The sequence below is a fragment of the Syngnathus acus genome, chromosome 14 (assembly GCF_901709675.1).
Source record: "Syngnathus acus chromosome 14, fSynAcu1.2, whole genome shotgun sequence".
Classification (NCBI taxonomy): Eukaryota; Metazoa; Chordata; class Actinopteri; order Syngnathiformes; family Syngnathidae; genus Syngnathus; species Syngnathus acus.
In genome coordinates, this window is record NC_051099.1 from 7,595,081 (window position 1) to 7,614,481 (window position 19,401).

The window sequence follows — 19,401 nt, forward strand, 5'->3', positions numbered from 1 at the left end:
TTTAGTTTTTATTGCAGGTTGAATGTTTCTGTGCTCCAAGCAGTGTAGCCTCTCATGTACCTCTTGTTATTCTTAAAGGGCAGTACAGAGCCCCTCCTTTACCTCTCCTTGACTGGAGTCATATGATTCAGCTTTAAGATTGGGAATATCATTCCCACATTTCACTAGGAAAAAAATAAGAACACAGATCATGTCCAAGCATGTGTGAGCACAGTCACGCCAACTTTGCCAAACGCATGCCAGCCATCCCCGGTTGCTGCACGCACCAAAGATGACCCCCACCCGTCCGGGTCCCATCTATAGAGATCAGACAGAGGGGGGTTTAGCTCAAACTGCTGCAATCTGCAGAAAGTACTGTGCTGGACACACTCTGGCAGCCAGTGGCAGACTTATATTCTGCACTCAGCTCTTTCCCTTTGTCACAGTGGATTGGGGATGAGCTCCCTGCATGGAGTGTGGGTCTGGGGCTAGGGGTGTAAACATGCTGGGTGTGTGCTAAAAATGTTGACACATATTTACAAAGACTCATTAATGTGATTGGAGGGGCTTTTATACTCTAACACACAACTAGACAATTTTCAGTTCATTGTATTGCTATATGTTATGAGCTAGGATAAAACACCCCCAACAAAACTTTTTCATGACCACAAATTGCTTGTAATGAATGGGAGGCTATTTTCCCAACTGCTCGGCCCTCCCAAGGAGACCCAACATCCCATAAAGTCCTCCCCACTACCACTTTGTTGGTTTAGCGAAACCCACATGCGCACATGTACCCACCCTCTCCAGTGCAGATGGAGCACACAGACCCAAAAATAGGTGCTCCGAGTTGCTCTCTTTACATGTTAGAAAGCCACTGATAATGGCGTCTTGGGATTTAAGAGTATTCCAGGACTGACTTTTAATGCATGGTTGGAGAGAAAGAAAAGCATTCACGCAGGAAAAGCATCCACATATACACATTCACACTGAGTGGGGAAATGAACCCAAAATGATTGGTGTCAGGTAAACTACTACACCATACAATTATGAACATTTCTAAATCATTCGCCTAATTAATCATGTTTATTGGCCAGTATGTAAAAGCACATGGCATTTATTCACCAGTTGGAGCTACACTATTATGATAATAAGCAACTATAACAAAAATAATATTTTAGATGTAACTCATAAGTAGAGAGACGCATGAAAACAATACAAAAGAATATGGGATCTGCTTTTAGCACCAGGGACAGCACCATATTGTGCTTTAATGTTTCCGTTCAATCGCAGTGCAGAAAGAACATCGAATGTGTGCACGCTGCTTCGCATGTGACCAGGAAGGGTCAGCAAGCACCCACCCACACTCGCCCCCCACGCACACGCTGAACGACCACCAACAGCAGCACCTCGACCGCTTTTTCTTTCTTCCAACCGCTGTACGGGAGCGCAGGCAGCGGGAGCGCAAGCGAGGTTCGACCCGGGTGGAGCGTCGGATGCTCGGCTACGAGCTGCTGCGGATATCCGCCTCGTACCTGCCTCTCATCAGTTATGCCCCCTGGGCGGACCGATTTCATGTGTTTCAGCTAGATTCCGAAAAGGCCAATTTTGGGGGTTGCCTTTAAAACACGCCGAATTGATAGCAAGCGCGCAGCAGATTTTTTCCCCGCGATGATGCAGATGTAACGGGGGGACATTATTGGCGTCTTTTGGGATTTTATTTTTAACCCATTGTTGTTGTTTTTTTAACCATTAGCGCTCGAATTTGCAGAGTGGCACACGCCGATTGAACGCGAAGGAAGCACGTTTTGATATCGGCTTTAAATTCCATCTCTATGCAATAGGGTACAATTAATACGCACAGCAAAGCAGAAGACAAAACAATAGGTAAGCATTTTTCCCTAATTTGTCATCTTTTACTGGCTTTCTGGCTAACCCACTAATAACAAAGCTAATGAGAGAGGAGTGTGATATCATTCAGGTGACTGCTGTTAGCCCACAGCCGCTATTAGCATCCCATGCCAACAGATAGCTTATCGTCGCCAATATGTGTTTATTTTGCACGATGGCAAAAGTAATGTTTTGCACACTGGGGCTCATCTGTTGCTCAAATGCCATCTGCTTAGCCGAGGAGTTCGTCTGTGTGTAAGTAGGAGCCATCAATCAGGACGTCTGTCTCTTTTGCCTTTGTTTGAATCCATGTCAAAGCCTGCCACATAACATGCTGCGTTCACGTCCACACTTTCGAACTGTAGCAGGAGCCCGGTAAGCAACGTTTACCTACGAGTTAGCTTGTCTCATTATTTATATCTTGATTTTTTTGTCTTTATTTTACCCAGTGTCGGGCTTTCTTAAGAGTATATTATGATAGGACAGATGCATGCTGCCTGCATGCATGGCATAAACAGCAGGAACGCATCAGCTATAAGATGAGTTGGCTACTGATTATTTTTAAGTGCAGTATTTTCTAAACTTTATCGAGTACCTTTTACTTTGGAAAGAATCTCATGGCACACCACCAATCAAAAATGTGACAAAAGTAAACACTACATAATTCTATACATTCTACCAGCTAATATAAAAGCATTGATTGTGCATATTCCAACCAATTTAATTTGATATATCATATGCAATGTCAAAGCTGTTTTAAATCATCTTGGTTGCTCAATATGCATGTGTATTGATTACTTTTGATTGCCTTTCTTGCCCAGACCCTTGTGGTGTCCACACAAGAGAGTTGTCTTTATGATTGTGGTTTTCAATACATTTCCCCATACACACATGAGGACTTGCTGATAAAATTCAAGACAGTCAATTATGTGGTGTGAATAGAAAACTTGTGTTTGTGTGGAGTTTTTTTTTTTTAAATTGCCTTGTCAGTTTCTCATCCTGAGTTGCTGTCTCCTCCTTTTACATACAGATTACTGTCTTGCATAGGGGAAATGTTTACACTTATGTCTCCATTTTTCTGTATTGCTTATGAGTCATGTTACAGCGGCTTGCATGCTTGCGTTTATGGTTTAATTTCACACATTATTTTTACACTTTTACTACATTTCCCATCATGCCCCCTTTCAGTAAGAATTGAAGAATGCCACTAGAGGGCCACATGTCCAGTTTTCCTCTCATGACAGTAAATCAATGCTAACTGAGGGAATTTGTCTCAAGGCAGATTCAGTTATCTGATGGTAGACAACCACATGTACTGTGGTAAGTAATTTACAGTGACCCTCTGGATATGTGGCCGAAATGGTGTGTACTGTACTACAAAATAATGTTGAAATAAAAAATTCATGGACATTCCTTGGGTCTGCCAATGAGAAATTTGGTTCCTCTCTAGGACCCTGCAGTCCTTCTCCAATGTATTGACGTAACGTCAATATTGTAGACGATGTAAGCAATACTTGAAGTGAGTGTTAAAAGTTGATTTATTTAATTTAGTCACACGATCGGTTACTCATTATAGCACTGTTAATATTTGATGCACCCAGTAGAAAGGGAATTGTTTGTCCATCAGTGAGCGGTCCAGTTCTCTTTTCTGGAATATATTTGAAGTGGCAGCACTTTATGATCAGTGAGGATTTGAATTCTGGTTTGAAATGGTTTGTTAATAGATCCTTATTTGGGTCTTGAGCTGAATAGGTTTTGGCAAATGACCATTGCCCTCACAGTGCCACTTTTGTCACATTTCCTTTTGTGCCGCATGATTGAACTGACGCAAAAGAGAAACGAATGATGTTTTCCCATTATTGTGTGTACAAAGCTGGTTTGCTGAATCCAAGTGACATGTCCGTGTCTGCGTGCGGAGGGCACGGTGGCTTGACTGTTTGATGAATGTGATGCTACAGGTCCACAAAAGAGCCTGCTGTCCTATTCAGCAATGCATTTAGACCGGGATCAGCAGCCTGCGGAGGGGCCTCTGATGCTTACATGCCGCTGGCTGCTTCACGGCTACAAACAGGAAAGGGCCCAACAACTGTCCCAGCTCTCTGCTGACTCTTTCATTATATGAGGCCATTTGTTGGCACAGGCTTTTTACTTATAGCGCTACTTTTATTGTGTGTGCAGGGAGAGTAGAAATGCATTGAAACTCCCTGTGTAGTTCATTTCAATGAGATATAAAGTTTAGTGTTGCTTTCCGTTCCATTGTTGTATTGAGCAGAAACTGACAGTCAAACTATTGATGGAGCTCATCCAACCATTGCTGATGTCATCTTGTTCATCAGACCACAAACTAGTTGAGACTGAATCAATCGGACTTCGGCGTGTATTCCCTGTTTGCCTCATTTGCGTCACAATGAATCACAAACAAGTTTCACACACTTGGCAGGTTCATTGATTTAAGCAGTTTATTTTAAAAAGTAAACACAGTGTTAAAATGCAAGACATACGCACGCCTGACAGTGGGAAAGTGCTTTTGAATTTCAAAACTTTTATCCTAGAAGTTGTACGATTCAAGTGGTTAAAATAATATGTGAGATAATCATAATGTGATTAAAAAGAACCTGATATTGGGTTATACAAGCTTTGACTTTTGAAATGTAATTGGCTTGTTTCCCCACACGCACTACACTGCCCTGGCATTGAATGGGAGGTACACTCTTCCATTTATTATATTTTATTCTGTGTTTGTGTCTACAGTACTGTACTCCAATGTTGGACTGTGGTTGTGTAGCTGGCTGATGTACACAGACCATGTAATTCCCCGCAGGCGACTCATTTGAGGCTCAATTTCTCATTGATTAACGTAGTCGCATTGACAAACAGTCCAGCTGGGTGAGGAGAATGGGCTCACAGAGGAGGAGGAGCGGTAGGGGGTGGGGGTGACAAAGATGGGAGTCGGAGAGGATGGCTCTGCTCGGCGGCGTTCGCCTTGCACCGCTGCACAATAGGCTGACACGCGTCTGTCAGGTCAGAGGATGAGGTTTAGCCCTGAGGCCCCGCAGGGTGGCCCACTTTTGTTTAAGTACCCCGTTCACACTTAATGCACCGGATGAGTACAGAATGAAATAAGACATTAATATTTGTCTATTGCATATGATCACACTGATTTGTGTTGTTATTTTATTTATTTTGTTTATGTGTGTGGATTATGCCTCAAGGAGATTTGCTTTTGTGGAACCCTTTTTATCCCCCCCCTCCACTTTTATTCAACATCTGTTTGTCACCATCCATTCCTTTATTGGGACGGAGCTGTATTGTTGTGAACTGTGCATCTGATACCTCCTGGAGGTTATTTTGGAAATATTGTCCTCAAGAGGTTCCTGCCTGGTTACCCATAACAACAGATGTAGTTGTTAATACTACTCTTGTTCTCGTGTGCACTGTTGGAGCCTTGTGTGTCCAAGTACTGAACCGGCCCACATTGTTCCAAATCCTACTCCACTTCTCCAGTGCAGTATATGGTTTCATGCTGAGTGGGTGGATTGACTGTGGATTTTTCCAGGCAGTGTGTGGTAGTAGTGATTGTGACGCTTGTGGTAAGCGTAGTAGGTCGTTCCATTTGTGTGTGCGTGTGTGTGTGTGGGAGGATGAGCAATAGGTTGTATCATAGTAGGTCAGGGGGATTGTTTGTCTGATCCATTGAGGAGAGATTAACACGGACACTGAACAACCCTTCATACTTGTTCCCAGAACAGGAGTGCCCTGCCCCTCGGTCAGACTGCCTTCAACTCATTGCCCTTTCAAGACCCCCACCTTCCCTTAACCACACCCACAGACACATTTTCATGGACTCTGAACATGTCTGAGATATTCACCTTTTGAAATCTGGGCAATTTCATAGGGCTGTTGTGGCTCAAGTTTGTCAAACTTGAATTGATTGCATTCTTGTTATTCATATTAATGATGCTTGTCCAATTGCGCTCTTTATTAATTATGTATTTGTGACCCAGGGTTTAGTGGGAGTAATGAAATGGTGCATTTTCGGAACCTTAATGCATACTACGTCGTCAAATGTGATGAGAAATGTTGAGGGGGGTAATGTGGAGGCCGTGTTCCGCCTTCTTCACTAATCCCTGCTTTTAGTTCCTATTCCCAGCCACTACTTAATCTCCTGCTAATAAGATTTTCAAGCTTTTCTTTGATTTTATATGTATGTATATAGTAGGTTATATATATATATAGAGCCATATATATATATATGTATATGTTATAGCTCTATATATATTGTAGCTATAATGTGTGCAGCTCATTTTTATCAAGGGGGTGGAGTCTGTGGGCTTCTGTCGCTAGAACACAGGCACTATATAAAAATGAGCTGCTGTTTGTATGCCTCATGCTATTAGACAACAAATCAAAGGATGATGGATCATCTTCTTCCATCCTGCTTTGTTAGAGATAACTTATCTCTGTATCTCTATTTTGTTTTCCGTCACGCAACAAACTGTTATTATTGAATTGACCTGTAATGGACATTAATCTGAGCAATGCTCTTAGATAGTGGGGTTTAATCCTTCACAGATTTCTAAATGGGTATTAATACACCAAGGGTGGCATTTGGGTGTGCATACTTCTTTTTTGTCTAATTGTATTAAGCAGCTGATGTCAAATTTATGCATTGAGTGAAAGTCCGTTGGCTTTTTCAACAAAGAGTTCCATAAATATTGTGTAATTTTGATTTATCATAAAGACAACAAAGACACAGTGGCTTCTTACTCAAAAATAAAATGCCTAGTCTCATTGCATAAGCTCTGGCAGTAGGTTGTACCGGCAAAGCTCCAATGTGATATGGAATATAAAGCTGTGCAGCTGTCATCTTTTATACAATAGCCCCCACTTCCCCAGTGTGCGCTGACTTAGTCTTGTTTGACTTTAGGTTGGATGAATTTTCCTCTCCCCTGGACGCCCGGACACCATGAGCACCATCTCGCCCACAGACTTTGACAGCTTGGAGATCCAGCAGCAGTACAATGACATCAACAACCGCTGGGACCTGGCGGCAGAGACCGAATGGGACAACGAAAATAGTTCGGCGCGCCTCTTTGAGCGCTCGCGCATCAAAGCTCTTGCAGGTACCAATTTAATGAGTCTGAATTTAGTGTGTAAGCCGAAAGTCGAACAGTCACTTTAGGACGGGGGGGGCAATAAGGACTCGCTGGGTGGCTTACACTTTCGTCAAACACTGGCCTTGTCATATCTTGAGACTTGACCTTATCTTCCTTGCCATCACCGTCTAGAAATAGCATGCAATCCATCTTGAACTAATAGTCTTTGTTTGGGTTGCGGATTACATGACGTTTATCATCCACATTTGCTTTGACTCAATTGTGATCCGGAGTGTACCCTTAGTTAAGGCTGATGGGATCACTTGGGTTGTATGCAAAGTCTGGCTCTGAGTGGGTCCAGCTTTGAGACGCATGAAGATGCTATTTTAAATAAAATAAAATAAAAATCACTTGAGCCGTTTATTTAAATGAGACCAGCATTTTAGTGAAGCGTTTCATAAGTGTCCCAACTAGTTCAGTTGCTTTTTCAGCTAAACGTGCACAGACACAAGTCATTGTACTGGGAATGCTTTTGTATTTGGACATTAGAAATGTTTGGCATAAAGCTACAGAGAACTTCAGGAATGACGCTAAAGGAAACTATCAAAGGCTACTAGTAATCGGAACAAATCCAATTAGGTACTAACACAATTCCGTGTGGTCCAAGAGATGCAATTTTGTCATTATAGGGCATGACAGAAATAGATACAAAAGAGGGCCATGTTAGAGAGAGACCTGCACTTCAGATACACCACATAGTAATAGAGAAATAATGTTGAGTCTCAAAGGTATCACATATAAAATGCCTAGTCGCAGAAACTAACCTATAAATTATTGTTCGGGGCGCATATCATGCATATAGAGTTTCGAGGTTCCCCAAGCTAGATGGGCGCAACATGCAGTATTGAGGAAATCCCAGCAGAGGGGAGCAAGGAACACCCAGAATTCATGTCAAATAAGACTTTTAATATGACTGTCGAAAAACAAGGAAATTTCTTCCCTCAGATCCCATCAAACACAACATCCATCTCATGACGTGACGCCAAGGCATTATATCATAGCTGGCGTGTTATTAGAGGAAGCTAGAGGGCTCTTCTACTCAGCTTTTTTTGTCACCTGCCTGAATCATGACACCAAAACAGTGTGCAGTCTAACGTGAATACTTGTGATAGCATCTCGGTGGAACAAGTACAGGCTCGACGTACACATTCTTTGACATGCCGCGGTAAATATTCCCCCCGGGCCAAGGGTCCCGCCTGCCTTTTGGAACTTACAAGACTTGCATCCTGTGTACACTTGGCACGTTTTTGTCTCCCATTCAGACCTGTGGATCCTTTCCTGTTGAATAGCTTTTATGTCTTAATGGATGGGACCGCTGTTTCATGGAGTAGCTCATTCATTCCTGCCTTCCATCTGCACCCATTGTGTGTCCGTCCATTCACCAGACCACTGCAATCGTGAATTATTAGTTTTCTCATGTCTCCTGTCAGTGCTTGAACATACGGCTTTCTCTTTTCTCTGTTCATTGCTTTTATCAGGAAGAAGCATGTTCTGGTTGAATCTCATTAGTTTCTTCCCCACCGCCACCCTACCATAAACACTCCGTCACATAAGACCCGTGGCAGTTCATTTCCTAATGAGAGCAAACCAGATGCTCCTTGCTCATCAGGACATGGATAATAAAAAACAAACAAACAGTCCCTTTTAACTTTGCCCCCTGACCAGACCAAAGGCTGCTAAATTCAAGAAGGCCATGACCCAAAGTCCTCGTGCTCTTTATAAACGTGTGTAATTCTTTGCACATGTAGGCGCATCGTTCCTTATTGTTTCTAGTCGTCATAGTCATTCAAAGCTGACAGTTATAATTGTGCTTTGAGTCCCAAAGAGTAAATGACAGTGATGTGAAAATGGAAGCAGACATACAATGGACTATTTCTGTATTTGTCTTTATCTAGCAGAGCATCAAATGATTTCATTACGTTTGATCTGTAATTGTTTTAGCAAGATGAAACTCGTCCACTTCAAACCTTGCTTAATAGGTTTCCTGAAAGGAAGACATCATTTAATATTAGGACAGGAAAGAACTTGCCAAGGGGCGAGCCCTCAACAACTTCCTCCGTGTCTCAAGTGTTTTTATCATATATCACGGCATTGTCCTGAGGAACACACAAAAAAAGTAAGAATAAATGTTATCTTAGAAAAGAGGAAGGAGGGAAGTGCAGCTAGACGCCAGATAACACACTTGAGCGTTTGTGCCTTCTTGGCAGACCCCACCTCTATGTTCCACGGAATTAAGGTGGCCATGAGTAATCTGCCTCCGGTTACACGGTGCAAAGCGCTCGTAATGGTTTAGTCCGCCTCAGCACCTCCCCCTTCTAGTCTTGTACCCGCCATTCTTTGGAAGCTCCTCCCTTAGAAGCACACCTTATGCAAATGAGACGAGGAGGGCACAGCAGGCTTTGTTTACACAGCAATCCGACCACAGCCTGTTAGCCTTTCCTACAGTGCACTGCTCCAGCAAATGTGAAGAAGACTTTGTTGGGAGGAACGGTCGGTCAGGTCGGTGTTCCTTTTCTGGAACCACAAGAGATTGCAATCTTTTTTTTCACCTCCACATGAGTGTGAAATGATTCACAGGGGGAGGTAAAACAGAGACTATATTGTTCTTCAGATTTTTATTTTTTTTTAAAGTCAAGACACCCCCCTTGCGTTTTCATTGGACAAGGTCGGATTCCAACTTTTTGCCTTAACTGATTCAACACATGAGGATTTAGAGGAAACCAAGACCTTGTGGTTGATCTTCTTTAGCCGTTGAAAGGATTTGATGCAGTCTTAAAGTGGCAAGGTTTTCCTTTTGCCGTGATATGCAGGAGAGCTCACATTTATAGTGTATCGAAGAGGAATTGTTTTGGAGGGAAAGTCATCGAAAAGGCCATGGAATGGGAGCACAGAGACAGAGAGCCCTGCTTGTCTCCTGCAGCATTTGTCAATCAGGTGCAATACTCAAATATCCTGGAAGGAAGATTTAAACAGCTGCAAGGTAAGAAAAGTTCTTATAACCTGCTAATTTGAGAACTGCTTTTTATTTGTATTTATTTATTTTTTAAATCATGGATTTGTGCCAATACACACACATTAAGCTTCTGCTCAGTGTCTAAAGCAGGGCGGGCGGCAGTGTGGCACCTGATTACTAGGCCACCTGTCCTGAGCTTATTACAATGCATGACTCTGTCTATGCCGTGCACACACATTGAAAAGCACTGAGCAAAAAAGGTTTCAATTTTCGATATATTAAGGAGCATTGTTTTACACTTTGAATGGATTTAGAACGGGCTGTACTTGGATGCGTTTGGCGCCGTGACTGTACATATCCACGCCGCAGTCACACGTCTTATGAGTAACTCTTACTTGTATTTCCTGTTTGACTGCACTTAAGGCTCATTCTTGGTGTCACTCCTTCAGCCGTGTGAATTCATGATATGGAATAGATTTGTAGATGCACATAGTTTAGTGTCTGAGCCGCCAGCTCTGTTATTTTGGACACGCAGGTTTCCTAATGTTTCAAGCCTTGGATTGAAATGTGTTTTTAGAGAAATCGTGTATTCGTCATTGGTGGTTAAATGTGACTACTGTGGTCAAGTAGATGATGAAACCATTTGAGCAAAGTGTTAAACTAATATTAGGTCTTGATAACGTGACGATGTTATGTAAGGCTGTCATAAAAAGCGAATTTCCCAATTTCAAAATAATGTAACCCAAGTACACTTCGACTAATTCAAAAGCACACAAAGCAAGCGCTGACCCCATGGCGCATAATAATTGAATGATAAACCAAGTAACTGATTAACCACAGTTAAAGTAGATAACTGTAACGAAAGCGTGAGCCACATAGTTAAATTTATGTCTGAAGAAAAAATATTTGTCTATGCGCGCTCACACTTTTCCCCCCCCAGTAAAGATGTTGAGATATCATGCTAATTTGAATTGAAACAGTTTCTCATTCTTTTTCAGAAATCACCGGATGCGCATTATGTGGTCAGGTTAAAAGTACAAAATTAGACTTTTAATTTAACATTTAGTGAGGCTTGTCAGCGTAATCAGTGTCAAAATGTTGGTTTTGTTCTACTTCCATATACCCACTGAGTTAACTTTCCTTGGACTTTTGAACTCGTGCATAGTGAGGCCTAAATTCCTTCTCAGCATGGTTATGTTTTAAAAAACATGAAATGGCAGCTCATAACCACACAAAATAAATAAAATTTCCCCCAACTCTGTGAACGGAATGAGACCACACAGCTTCCTTTTACTTTTGGATTCACATTCTTCTAATAAATGTGCCTAAGCTCACATATTGTATTTTACAGTATTTGTTTAACGTAAAGTTTTAAACCTCGTTGTTCACTGCTGAGTGTTGCAACTTCATATATGGAAAGCTCTTACTCAAGTGGCCTGCAGCTATATCTAAGAGTCACGTTACCTTTGTGAGAGAGTTCAGCAGCAGTAGAAACTGACACAAGCACACAAATACGAATTCCCTCCTTTTGTTTGTACAGTTAGACCAACATTGACAGTTTGCTCATGGAAGTATGTCACGGGAGAGTGTCCATTTTGGAGGCCGAGGGACAATTACTGTCTTGTTGACTGGTCGCTCGTGTTTTTTTGGTCCAGATGTTGTGGCTTTCCAGTTCCCTGTTTCTGCCTGCTCTCCCATGGGATTCGGCCTTGGCCGATCTCTTCCCCCACCCTCCCATGTATGCTTTATCAACTGCAGCTGCAGATGGCAATGAAGCATGACCTGAATGGTACATTGATGCCATGACTTGACAAAGGAAGGAAAGGTGTACGCTTCTAAAATATAACCGATATCTCGGTGTTATTGGCCCGTGAGCCTCTTCGCAGTTCATAAGCAGGAAACGTGCTTCATGTACTTCAAACGGTTGTAAGTGAGCGGAAAAAAGAAGAGTACATACAATACCTCATGTTGCAAGGTGGCAGTTTTACCACAAGCCTACTTTTAGTGGCGGAGTAGAGCGAAGGCTCTTCCGCTTTCATAGTGAGGCCAAGATGCAGCCTTGTGCTACTTTGCAGTTTGCACCCACATTTGCAGTTTCATTTACACACCAATGATTAGGTTGGTGTTAATTGTGTCTCCTGAGACATACCGTGTGGTGTAAATATTCACAAAGTCCATCACTGGCTTTGTTGTTGTGACAGTTACAGTTAGGTGGATGACACCAAAATCTCGCTTGCCAGAAATCACAACTCGAAGTGTCATTTTTAATGCTGGGTATAAATTTGTGAGGGTTGAGGTTTAGGCTAGTGTTTATCCTTTGGTCATTAAAATAACACGTATCTGGTTTTCCTCAAATAACTAAGCTGAAATGTAAGACAAAAGTCTTACTCCCACAGATTTCCTGGTTCCTCCACCATAATCATCTGAGAGAATGACCAAGCATTGAAGCAGATGAAAGCAGACATTTGTTTACCCATTCTTTCTGAGGACATGGTGACCGCAAGCAATCATTATGCAAGTTCAGGGTGAGGCGGGATGTCAGACGTTTATGGGGTCAAGGGTGTTTCATCCCAATACTGACAGAAATCACGATTAGTGAGGGAAAAAGACTTCACAAGGAGAAAAAAAAAAAATACTCATCAGAACTCTTTGATGAGCTAGTTGTGATAGCTAATTGCATGTTTGACTATATCAGTCAGATAGACTGTCCTCTACTTTCACATCATGTGAAATGCTGCTTACGATGGTGAGCTATTTTTAGACGGGGTCACTTTTTACCCTCTGTGACGACACGGACCTAAAGTTGCAGTGTCATGCATCGCAGTAGCGTGATACTCGATTCGGTGTCTGTGTATAAAGCTCCTTTTCAATTGTGAGAATTCAAAGAATGCTTCTTTTTCTCATTTTCTCCTCACATGCTGAAGTTTATCTTCTCTTGGGCAACCAGTCAGTAGTTTATCATTGAAGCGGGAATACAGTCATGGACTGGTCGCTTGTGTTTGGCCACGACACAAAGGTTTGGCAGAATTTGAACAAGATAGATGCTGAGAAGTGAAGCAGTAAATCTTTGCTCACTGCCACATGTAAGTCAGGTTGTGCGTGCTTTTTTCAAATGCAATATTTCAGATTTGATGTATACTGTGGAACATAATGCATTTTTTGGTCCAGAAGAACCTGTACAAGGTTTGTACTCTTCTACCAAAGCAGCTAGTGATGAGCTGTTCAGTTGCCTTGTCATTAGGGAGGGCTACTGTGGCAGCACGTCGTCTGCAAGACTGCTGTCCACTGGTCCGCTGTCTGCACTTCAATGGCAGAGTTCTGTCACAACATGACCCAGCCTATTGAGGAATGTTACTCCTTCAATGTATTCTCATAATATTCCACTTCTTCACTTCCTTGAGCATTCAGGCAACTTTTTGTAAATACATAGTTGTACGTACATAAGTAAGGAAAATTTCAAGACAAACCAAGAAAATAAAAGCAAATAAAAAAACAAAATAGCATTTTTAGAAATGCGCTGATAGCATTAAAAAATATATCGTTTGAGGAATTAAGAGTACATACTGTTTGACATAGACATCATTTTGCCTCGTGACTACCTCTGACGTTTTAGCAACGACAAACAGTTGCATTCCGTCTCTGTGTGTCACGTCAATAAAAATGACCAAAGTGTGATGTGGCCTTGCGTTTTCACATCGAACCACAAAATGTCAGTGGAGTGCCCAGTTAGTGATTCTTAATAGCAGGTTGAGTTTTCTAAATAGAGGTGTGCCATGTAACAATAAGGGTGTGCCATGGAACACAACAATACTGCCCTTTTGAATTACATTCATTTGCGTTTGCAAAGCTGTGGGAAATTCCAACCTCTTCTGCCTCGCCATTTATTTTACTGGAGTTGATGAGGTTTTTAAATGGTATAATAATCTTACCTCTTAATAGGCTATATCAAAGGAAATGCCACAAAATCTTTTACATTTGCTTTCTCCATTAAGCTGTTTTCTTATTACCGGAGGCATTTACAGAACATTTGCAAAATTAATTCCTTGTTTCTTTCTTTTCCTGTAAGTGCTGAACAGGCCTTAAGAGTTCTAAGTGGTGACACTGAGTATTTGAAATGACCACAGACTGATTAATCAGTCATTCAGGGATAACCGCGATGGCCATCTGCAGTCAGACGATAAAGTGTTAGCAAGATGTTGCATTAGAAATTGGCCACAACCTAGAATAGATTTGTGTGAAATGTTTCAGTAAAGATGCTAAAGGAGTTTTTTTAACTATTACGTTCTCCCTTTTAAAACGTGAGAGAGCTCAAAGAGGAAGCGCTTTCATTCAACCTGCAATAGTTCAAGTGCTTCAATATTGCTCCACCTTAGCAAGCATGTGTGAAATTTTAAAATCACTTCTTTTTTTTTTTGCCCTCTAAATTGTCGCTGGAGCGGTTGATTACACAACTACCGTCTTATGTTTCCTCATGTTCAGTGAACTTTACCCTATTGGACTTTTTTTTTTTAGAAACGTGCAGCGTGGCAAATTTCATGTGACTTTGCAATACTCAAGATGTTTACTTTGAATGGTCATGCATACAAATACATAACTGCAATATTTTTATTGTGTTAATGTCACTTTGTGCCATACTAGAATAGCATTTTTAAAAGGAAGGGAGAGCTAATGTCCTAGAAATGAGGCCACCTTTTTAGCTGGTAGACAAGGATTAGACTCTTGATTAGAACCCTGCTCCATATGTCTACTTGAAACATTCAAAACATTCCTCCCTTCTTGTGATTCCTTTCCAGATGAGCGTGAAGCGGTACAGAAGAAGACCTTTACCAAATGGGTGAACTCTCACTTAGGCCGAGTGACTTGTCGCATCGGTGACCTGTACACGGACCTGCGTGACGGGCGCATGCTTATCCGCCTGCTGGAAGTACTCTCAGGAGAACAGCTGGTCAGTATCTCAGAAGAAAAAAAATCAATCTCTGTCCCCCCCCTGGCACCAAAAGTGATGAGGAAGGAGAGATCATGTGCTTCATTTAATCATTTTTATGTGTGATTATTTCTCTCCTGGCATTACAACCTGGATCTTTTTTGCCTCTGTCGCTTAACAGCCAAAGCCCACTAAAGGACGCATGCGTATCCACTGCTTAGAAAATGTCGATAAAGCGCTGCAATTCCTCAAAGAACAAAAGGTCCATCTAGAAAACATGGGATCACATGACATTGTGGATGGGAATCACCGTCTTACCCTGGGGCTCATCTGGACCATAATTCTTCGCTTCCAGGTAATGTTAACAATCCCCATTGCCAAAATGCCAAATTCTATCTCATGCTACCGTTGGCACCATTCTAAATTAACAATTGATGTGGTCACAGATTCAGGACATCAGTGTGGAGACTGAGGACAACAAAGAGAAGAAATCGGCAAAAGATGCCCTTCTCCTGTGGTGCCAAATGAAAACCGCCGGGTGAGAAATCAGATGGCGAGAACAGTCATCATCTGTCTCGAATGTTAAGCCGTTTACGCTACTATGCTGCTGGATGTGTCATGTTAATGATTTATCACATCTGTCCTGGCCTCCGCAGCTATCCCAATGTCAACATCCACAACTTCACTACCAGCTGGCGGGATGGTCTAGCGTTCAATGCCATCGTACACAAACACAGGTCATTGACATCTCCTTGTACTCATGCTACTTACTACATTGGTATGTGCAGTGAAACTACCCGTTGTGCGCCCTTAGCATTTTGGGGAGGGGGGTATTATCACTTGTTGCAGTGCCATCACACTCCTCAGAGGGGTTTTTATTCAGGTCTTCTCAGTCTGTAGGATGGCTAAAGATAAAAATAAAAGTGGGCGTGAGATGACCTAGATCACAGAAATAATAACCTACTTATTTGATATGTAGAGCCATTCTCGGTAAGTCAATTTCACATCCAGTCGGTAATAGTTGTTCGAATAGCTTGCTAAGCTATGAGTACATTTGTGACAGGCTGAAAACTAAAACTCAGTGGTTAAATGTTATTGAAATTTGCTCTCTGTCGCTGAAGCATACCTACAGTATATAAAAAAAACACTGGCATTACAATTAACATACCTGTTCAAGATATAGAGGAGAGGAGGCAGCATATGATTGAATTGTTTGAGTCGTCGCCTCCTTCAATTGGTTATTTTCAATTTCCTGGTTTATCATCAGAGACTAATCGGTTTTTTAATACATTGTAAATTTTATTTCAAGGTCTAATTCTCTGTAGCATAAAAGGTGATGACGCATTTCAATCGTCTCTTCCACCCTGCAGTTTGTTGCTATTAAAATAATAATTGTTTCCTGGCCTCTCCAGACCCGACCTGATTGAGTTTGACACCCTGAAAAGGTCCAACGCTCACTACAATCTCCAAAATGCTTTCAATGTGGCCGAAAAGGAGCTGGGCCTTACTAAGCTACTGGACCCAGAAGGTGAGTGATTAAATCCGCCACAAACACACAAAGCCTTATGTAATGTGCGTTTCTACTGAACCACTAATTCCGTGGCGGGATTGATGGATTACCAGGCTCAATTATAGTGGAGATGGCACAACATCACGGCAGTGTGCTCTGACAATCTACTTCAAACTCATAACTCTATTTTTTCCCCCCCCAGATGTTAATGTTGATCAGCCAGATGAAAAGTCCATCATTACCTATGTGGCGACCTACTACCATTACTTCTCAAAGATGAAAGCGCTAGCAGTGGAGGGCAAACGTATTGGCAAGGTTAGCTGCCCTCTAAATTAATTTAACGTTCATACATTTAAATGAATGAAAAGATATATCCAGTCATATCCATGTAGTTGCCATTTGCTCGGCCAGTTGTTTTAATCCTTCGAGCTCTCTTGCAGGTTCTTGACTATGCCATTGAGGCTGATCAGCTGATCGACAAGTATGAGACCTTGGCTTCAGAGCTGCTGGAGTGGATTGAGCAGACAATCGTGACACTGAACGATCGGCAGCTAGCCAACTCACTCAACGCTGTGCAGAATCAGCTCCAGGCTTTTAATTCTTACCGTACTGTGGAGAAACCACCCAAGTGAGTAACGGAGAATATCCCGTTCTTGGTCTTTAGTATATTTTTAACACATTGCTTGTCGCTACAGATTCACGGAGAAAGGTAATTTGGAGGTCCTGCTCTTTACCATCCAGAGCAAGATGAGAGCAAACAACCAGAAAGTTTACACGCCCAGGGAGGGAAAACTCATTTCTGACATCAATAAGGTATTGCATGCGTTCATTAGTCTTTGTAGTAGTAGTTAGTGTATTGTGCTTACAATTGCTGTATGCGTAGGCATGGGAGCGACTTGAAAAGGCGGAGCATGAACGCGAGTTGGCACTCAGAAATGAACTCATCCGCCAAGAAAAGCTGGAAATGCTTGCAGCACGGTTTGACCGCAAAGCTGCTATGCGGGAAACATGGCTAAGTGAGAATCAGCGGCTGGTGTCTCAGGTAATTCTTTGCAATTTTTCCAGAGCCTCATTAGAAACGCATTTGATGGGCAATGGAATTTGATTCATTTTGTTTCATTTTCAGGACAATTTTGGAACTGACTTGGGAGCGGTGGAAGCTGCCACCCGCAAACACGAGGCAATCGAGACGGACATTGGTGCATATTGGGAGCGTGTGGCTGCCGTTGAGGCTGTTGCAAAAGAGATGGAGGTTGAGGGATACCATGATGTGCGACGCGTGCTCGCAAGAAGGGACAATGTGCTTCGTCTCTGGGAATACCTCAAGGAGCTCATCGCTGCACGCAGAGAACGGCTGAATGCTCATCGAGACCTACAGAGGTTGTTTGAAGAGATGCGTTACATCATGGACTGGATGGCCGACATGAAGGTACTGATGTGTTTCATACATGGTGCCAATTTATCGCGAGTAATTAGCAGATACACGCTCCTCACTTTGGTAGTTTTGTACCATTGATTGTTTTGTGTGTGTGTGTGTGTGTGTAGAGTCGTCTGCAGTCCCAAGACAGTGGCAAACATTTACATGATGTTTTGGACCTACTTCAGAAGCATACTCTCGTCGAAGCTGATATTTCAGCTCAGGCTGAGAGAATCAAAGCAGTGCAGGGAGCTGCAAAACGCTTCACTTCTCATGACCAGGGTGAGGTTAAAATCATTAATTTCACATTCTGTTCAGTGAGACTATTTTACACTATATTTATAATTGTGTGTTCTTTCCCTTCTAATTACCAGCCTACACACCGTGTGAGCCAGGGCTAGTTAGTGAAAAAGTCGACCTTCTGGGCCAAGCCTATGAGGAACTCGGGCGGCTTGCCGGACAGCGCAGAGAACGCCTGGAGGACTCTCGTCGTCTTTGGCAATTTCTGTGGGACTTGGGAGAGGAAGCAGCCTGGATCAGAGAGCAAGAGCAGATCCTGACCAGCGGGGAGTGCGGCCGCGACCTTACTTCTGCCCTTCACCTGCTCAGTAAACACGAGGCTTTCAGGGATGAGATGGCAGCACGCTACGGCCCGCTGGGTAACAGCATTGCTGCAGGGGAAGCTTTGGTGAACGAGGGACACTTTGGAGCCCCAGAGGTCAGAGAGAATATTAAAGACATTCGTGCGCAGTGGACACATCTGGAAGAGGTGGGTGGCCATCAACGTTCTTTAAAAGTACTTGACAAGTATGCCCCAGTAAAACTCAATTGGATTTCTTGTTCTTCTTCGCAGACGACAAAACTGAGAGAACAGAAGCTTAAAGACTCAGTGGCCTTGCATCAGTTCCTAACAGATGCCAATGACATGGATGCTTGGCTCATGGAAACTCTAAGACAGGTGTCTAGTCAGGATGTGGGCCATGACGAGTTCTCCACCCAAACTCTCGCTCGCAAGCAGAGGGAAGTAGAGGAAGAGATTAAGAGCCACCAACCCCTCATTGAATCCCTGCATGAGCAGAACCAAGCACTGCCGCAATCTCATGCTAAGTTCCCAGAGGTATGCTTAGTTTGTTTTCCATGCATTCCAAATGATGTAATCTTTTCTGTAGTACTGAATTAACAATTTATTGTCGATTTAGGTGGAGGGCCGGCTCCCTGCTATTGAGGAGCGCTATAATGAGCTACAATCCCTGTCAGTGTCTCGGCGTCAGGCCCTGGAAGGTGCTTTAGCACTTTATCGTATGTTCAGTGAGGCGGGTGCCTGCCAACTTTGGGTGGAAGAAAAAGAGAAGTGGTTACATGGCATGGAGATCCCGACCAAACTCGAAGACTTGGAAGTGGTGCAGCAGAGGTCAGTGTAAAAAACAACAATGAGGACTGTTACAGCATTTATTAGTCTCGCAAAGTAATTGAAATAAAACACAGCAATTATACAATCTGATGGATTTCCTTTGCATTATACGCAAGGTACAGCTTGCGGGCCGTGCAACTGGTACTTGAGTCTTAAAGACT

At 42.6% G+C, this 19,401-nt stretch overlaps 1 protein-coding gene across 6 annotated transcripts in view; it reads left to right on the top strand.

Moving 5' to 3' along the window:
• The first annotated feature begins 1,401 nt into the window (after window positions 1–1,401).
• The window catches only part of LOC119134181 (spectrin beta chain, non-erythrocytic 1), a 29,599-nt gene continuing 11,599 nt past the window's right edge, over window positions 1,402–19,401 (top strand). For 2 of the 6 annotated variants that reach the window (XM_037270694.1, XM_037270697.1), the window contains exons 1-15: window positions 9,431–10,005; window positions 14,772–14,923; window positions 15,084–15,257; window positions 15,349–15,440; window positions 15,559–15,639; window positions 16,315–16,430; window positions 16,615–16,727; window positions 16,853–17,040; window positions 17,108–17,225; window positions 17,296–17,454; window positions 17,539–17,841; window positions 17,958–18,111; window positions 18,204–18,598; window positions 18,683–18,946; window positions 19,029–19,240. In XM_037270694.1, coding sequence (XP_037126589.1) covers window positions 9,900–10,005; window positions 14,772–14,923; window positions 15,084–15,257; window positions 15,349–15,440; window positions 15,559–15,639; window positions 16,315–16,430; window positions 16,615–16,727; window positions 16,853–17,040; window positions 17,108–17,225; window positions 17,296–17,454; window positions 17,539–17,841; window positions 17,958–18,111; window positions 18,204–18,598; window positions 18,683–18,946; window positions 19,029–19,240 — 2,627 coding nt within the window. In that variant the 5' untranslated portion in view covers window positions 9,431–9,899. Of the gene's footprint in view, window positions 1,867–6,796; window positions 6,993–9,430; window positions 10,006–14,771; window positions 14,924–15,083; window positions 15,258–15,348; window positions 15,441–15,558; window positions 15,640–16,314; window positions 16,431–16,614; window positions 16,728–16,852; window positions 17,041–17,107; window positions 17,226–17,295; window positions 17,455–17,538; window positions 17,842–17,957; window positions 18,112–18,203; window positions 18,599–18,682; window positions 18,947–19,028; window positions 19,241–19,401 lie in introns of those variants that run through there. The other 4 variants (XM_037270691.1, XM_037270693.1, XM_037270696.1 and 1 more) reach the window with 4 other exon arrangements.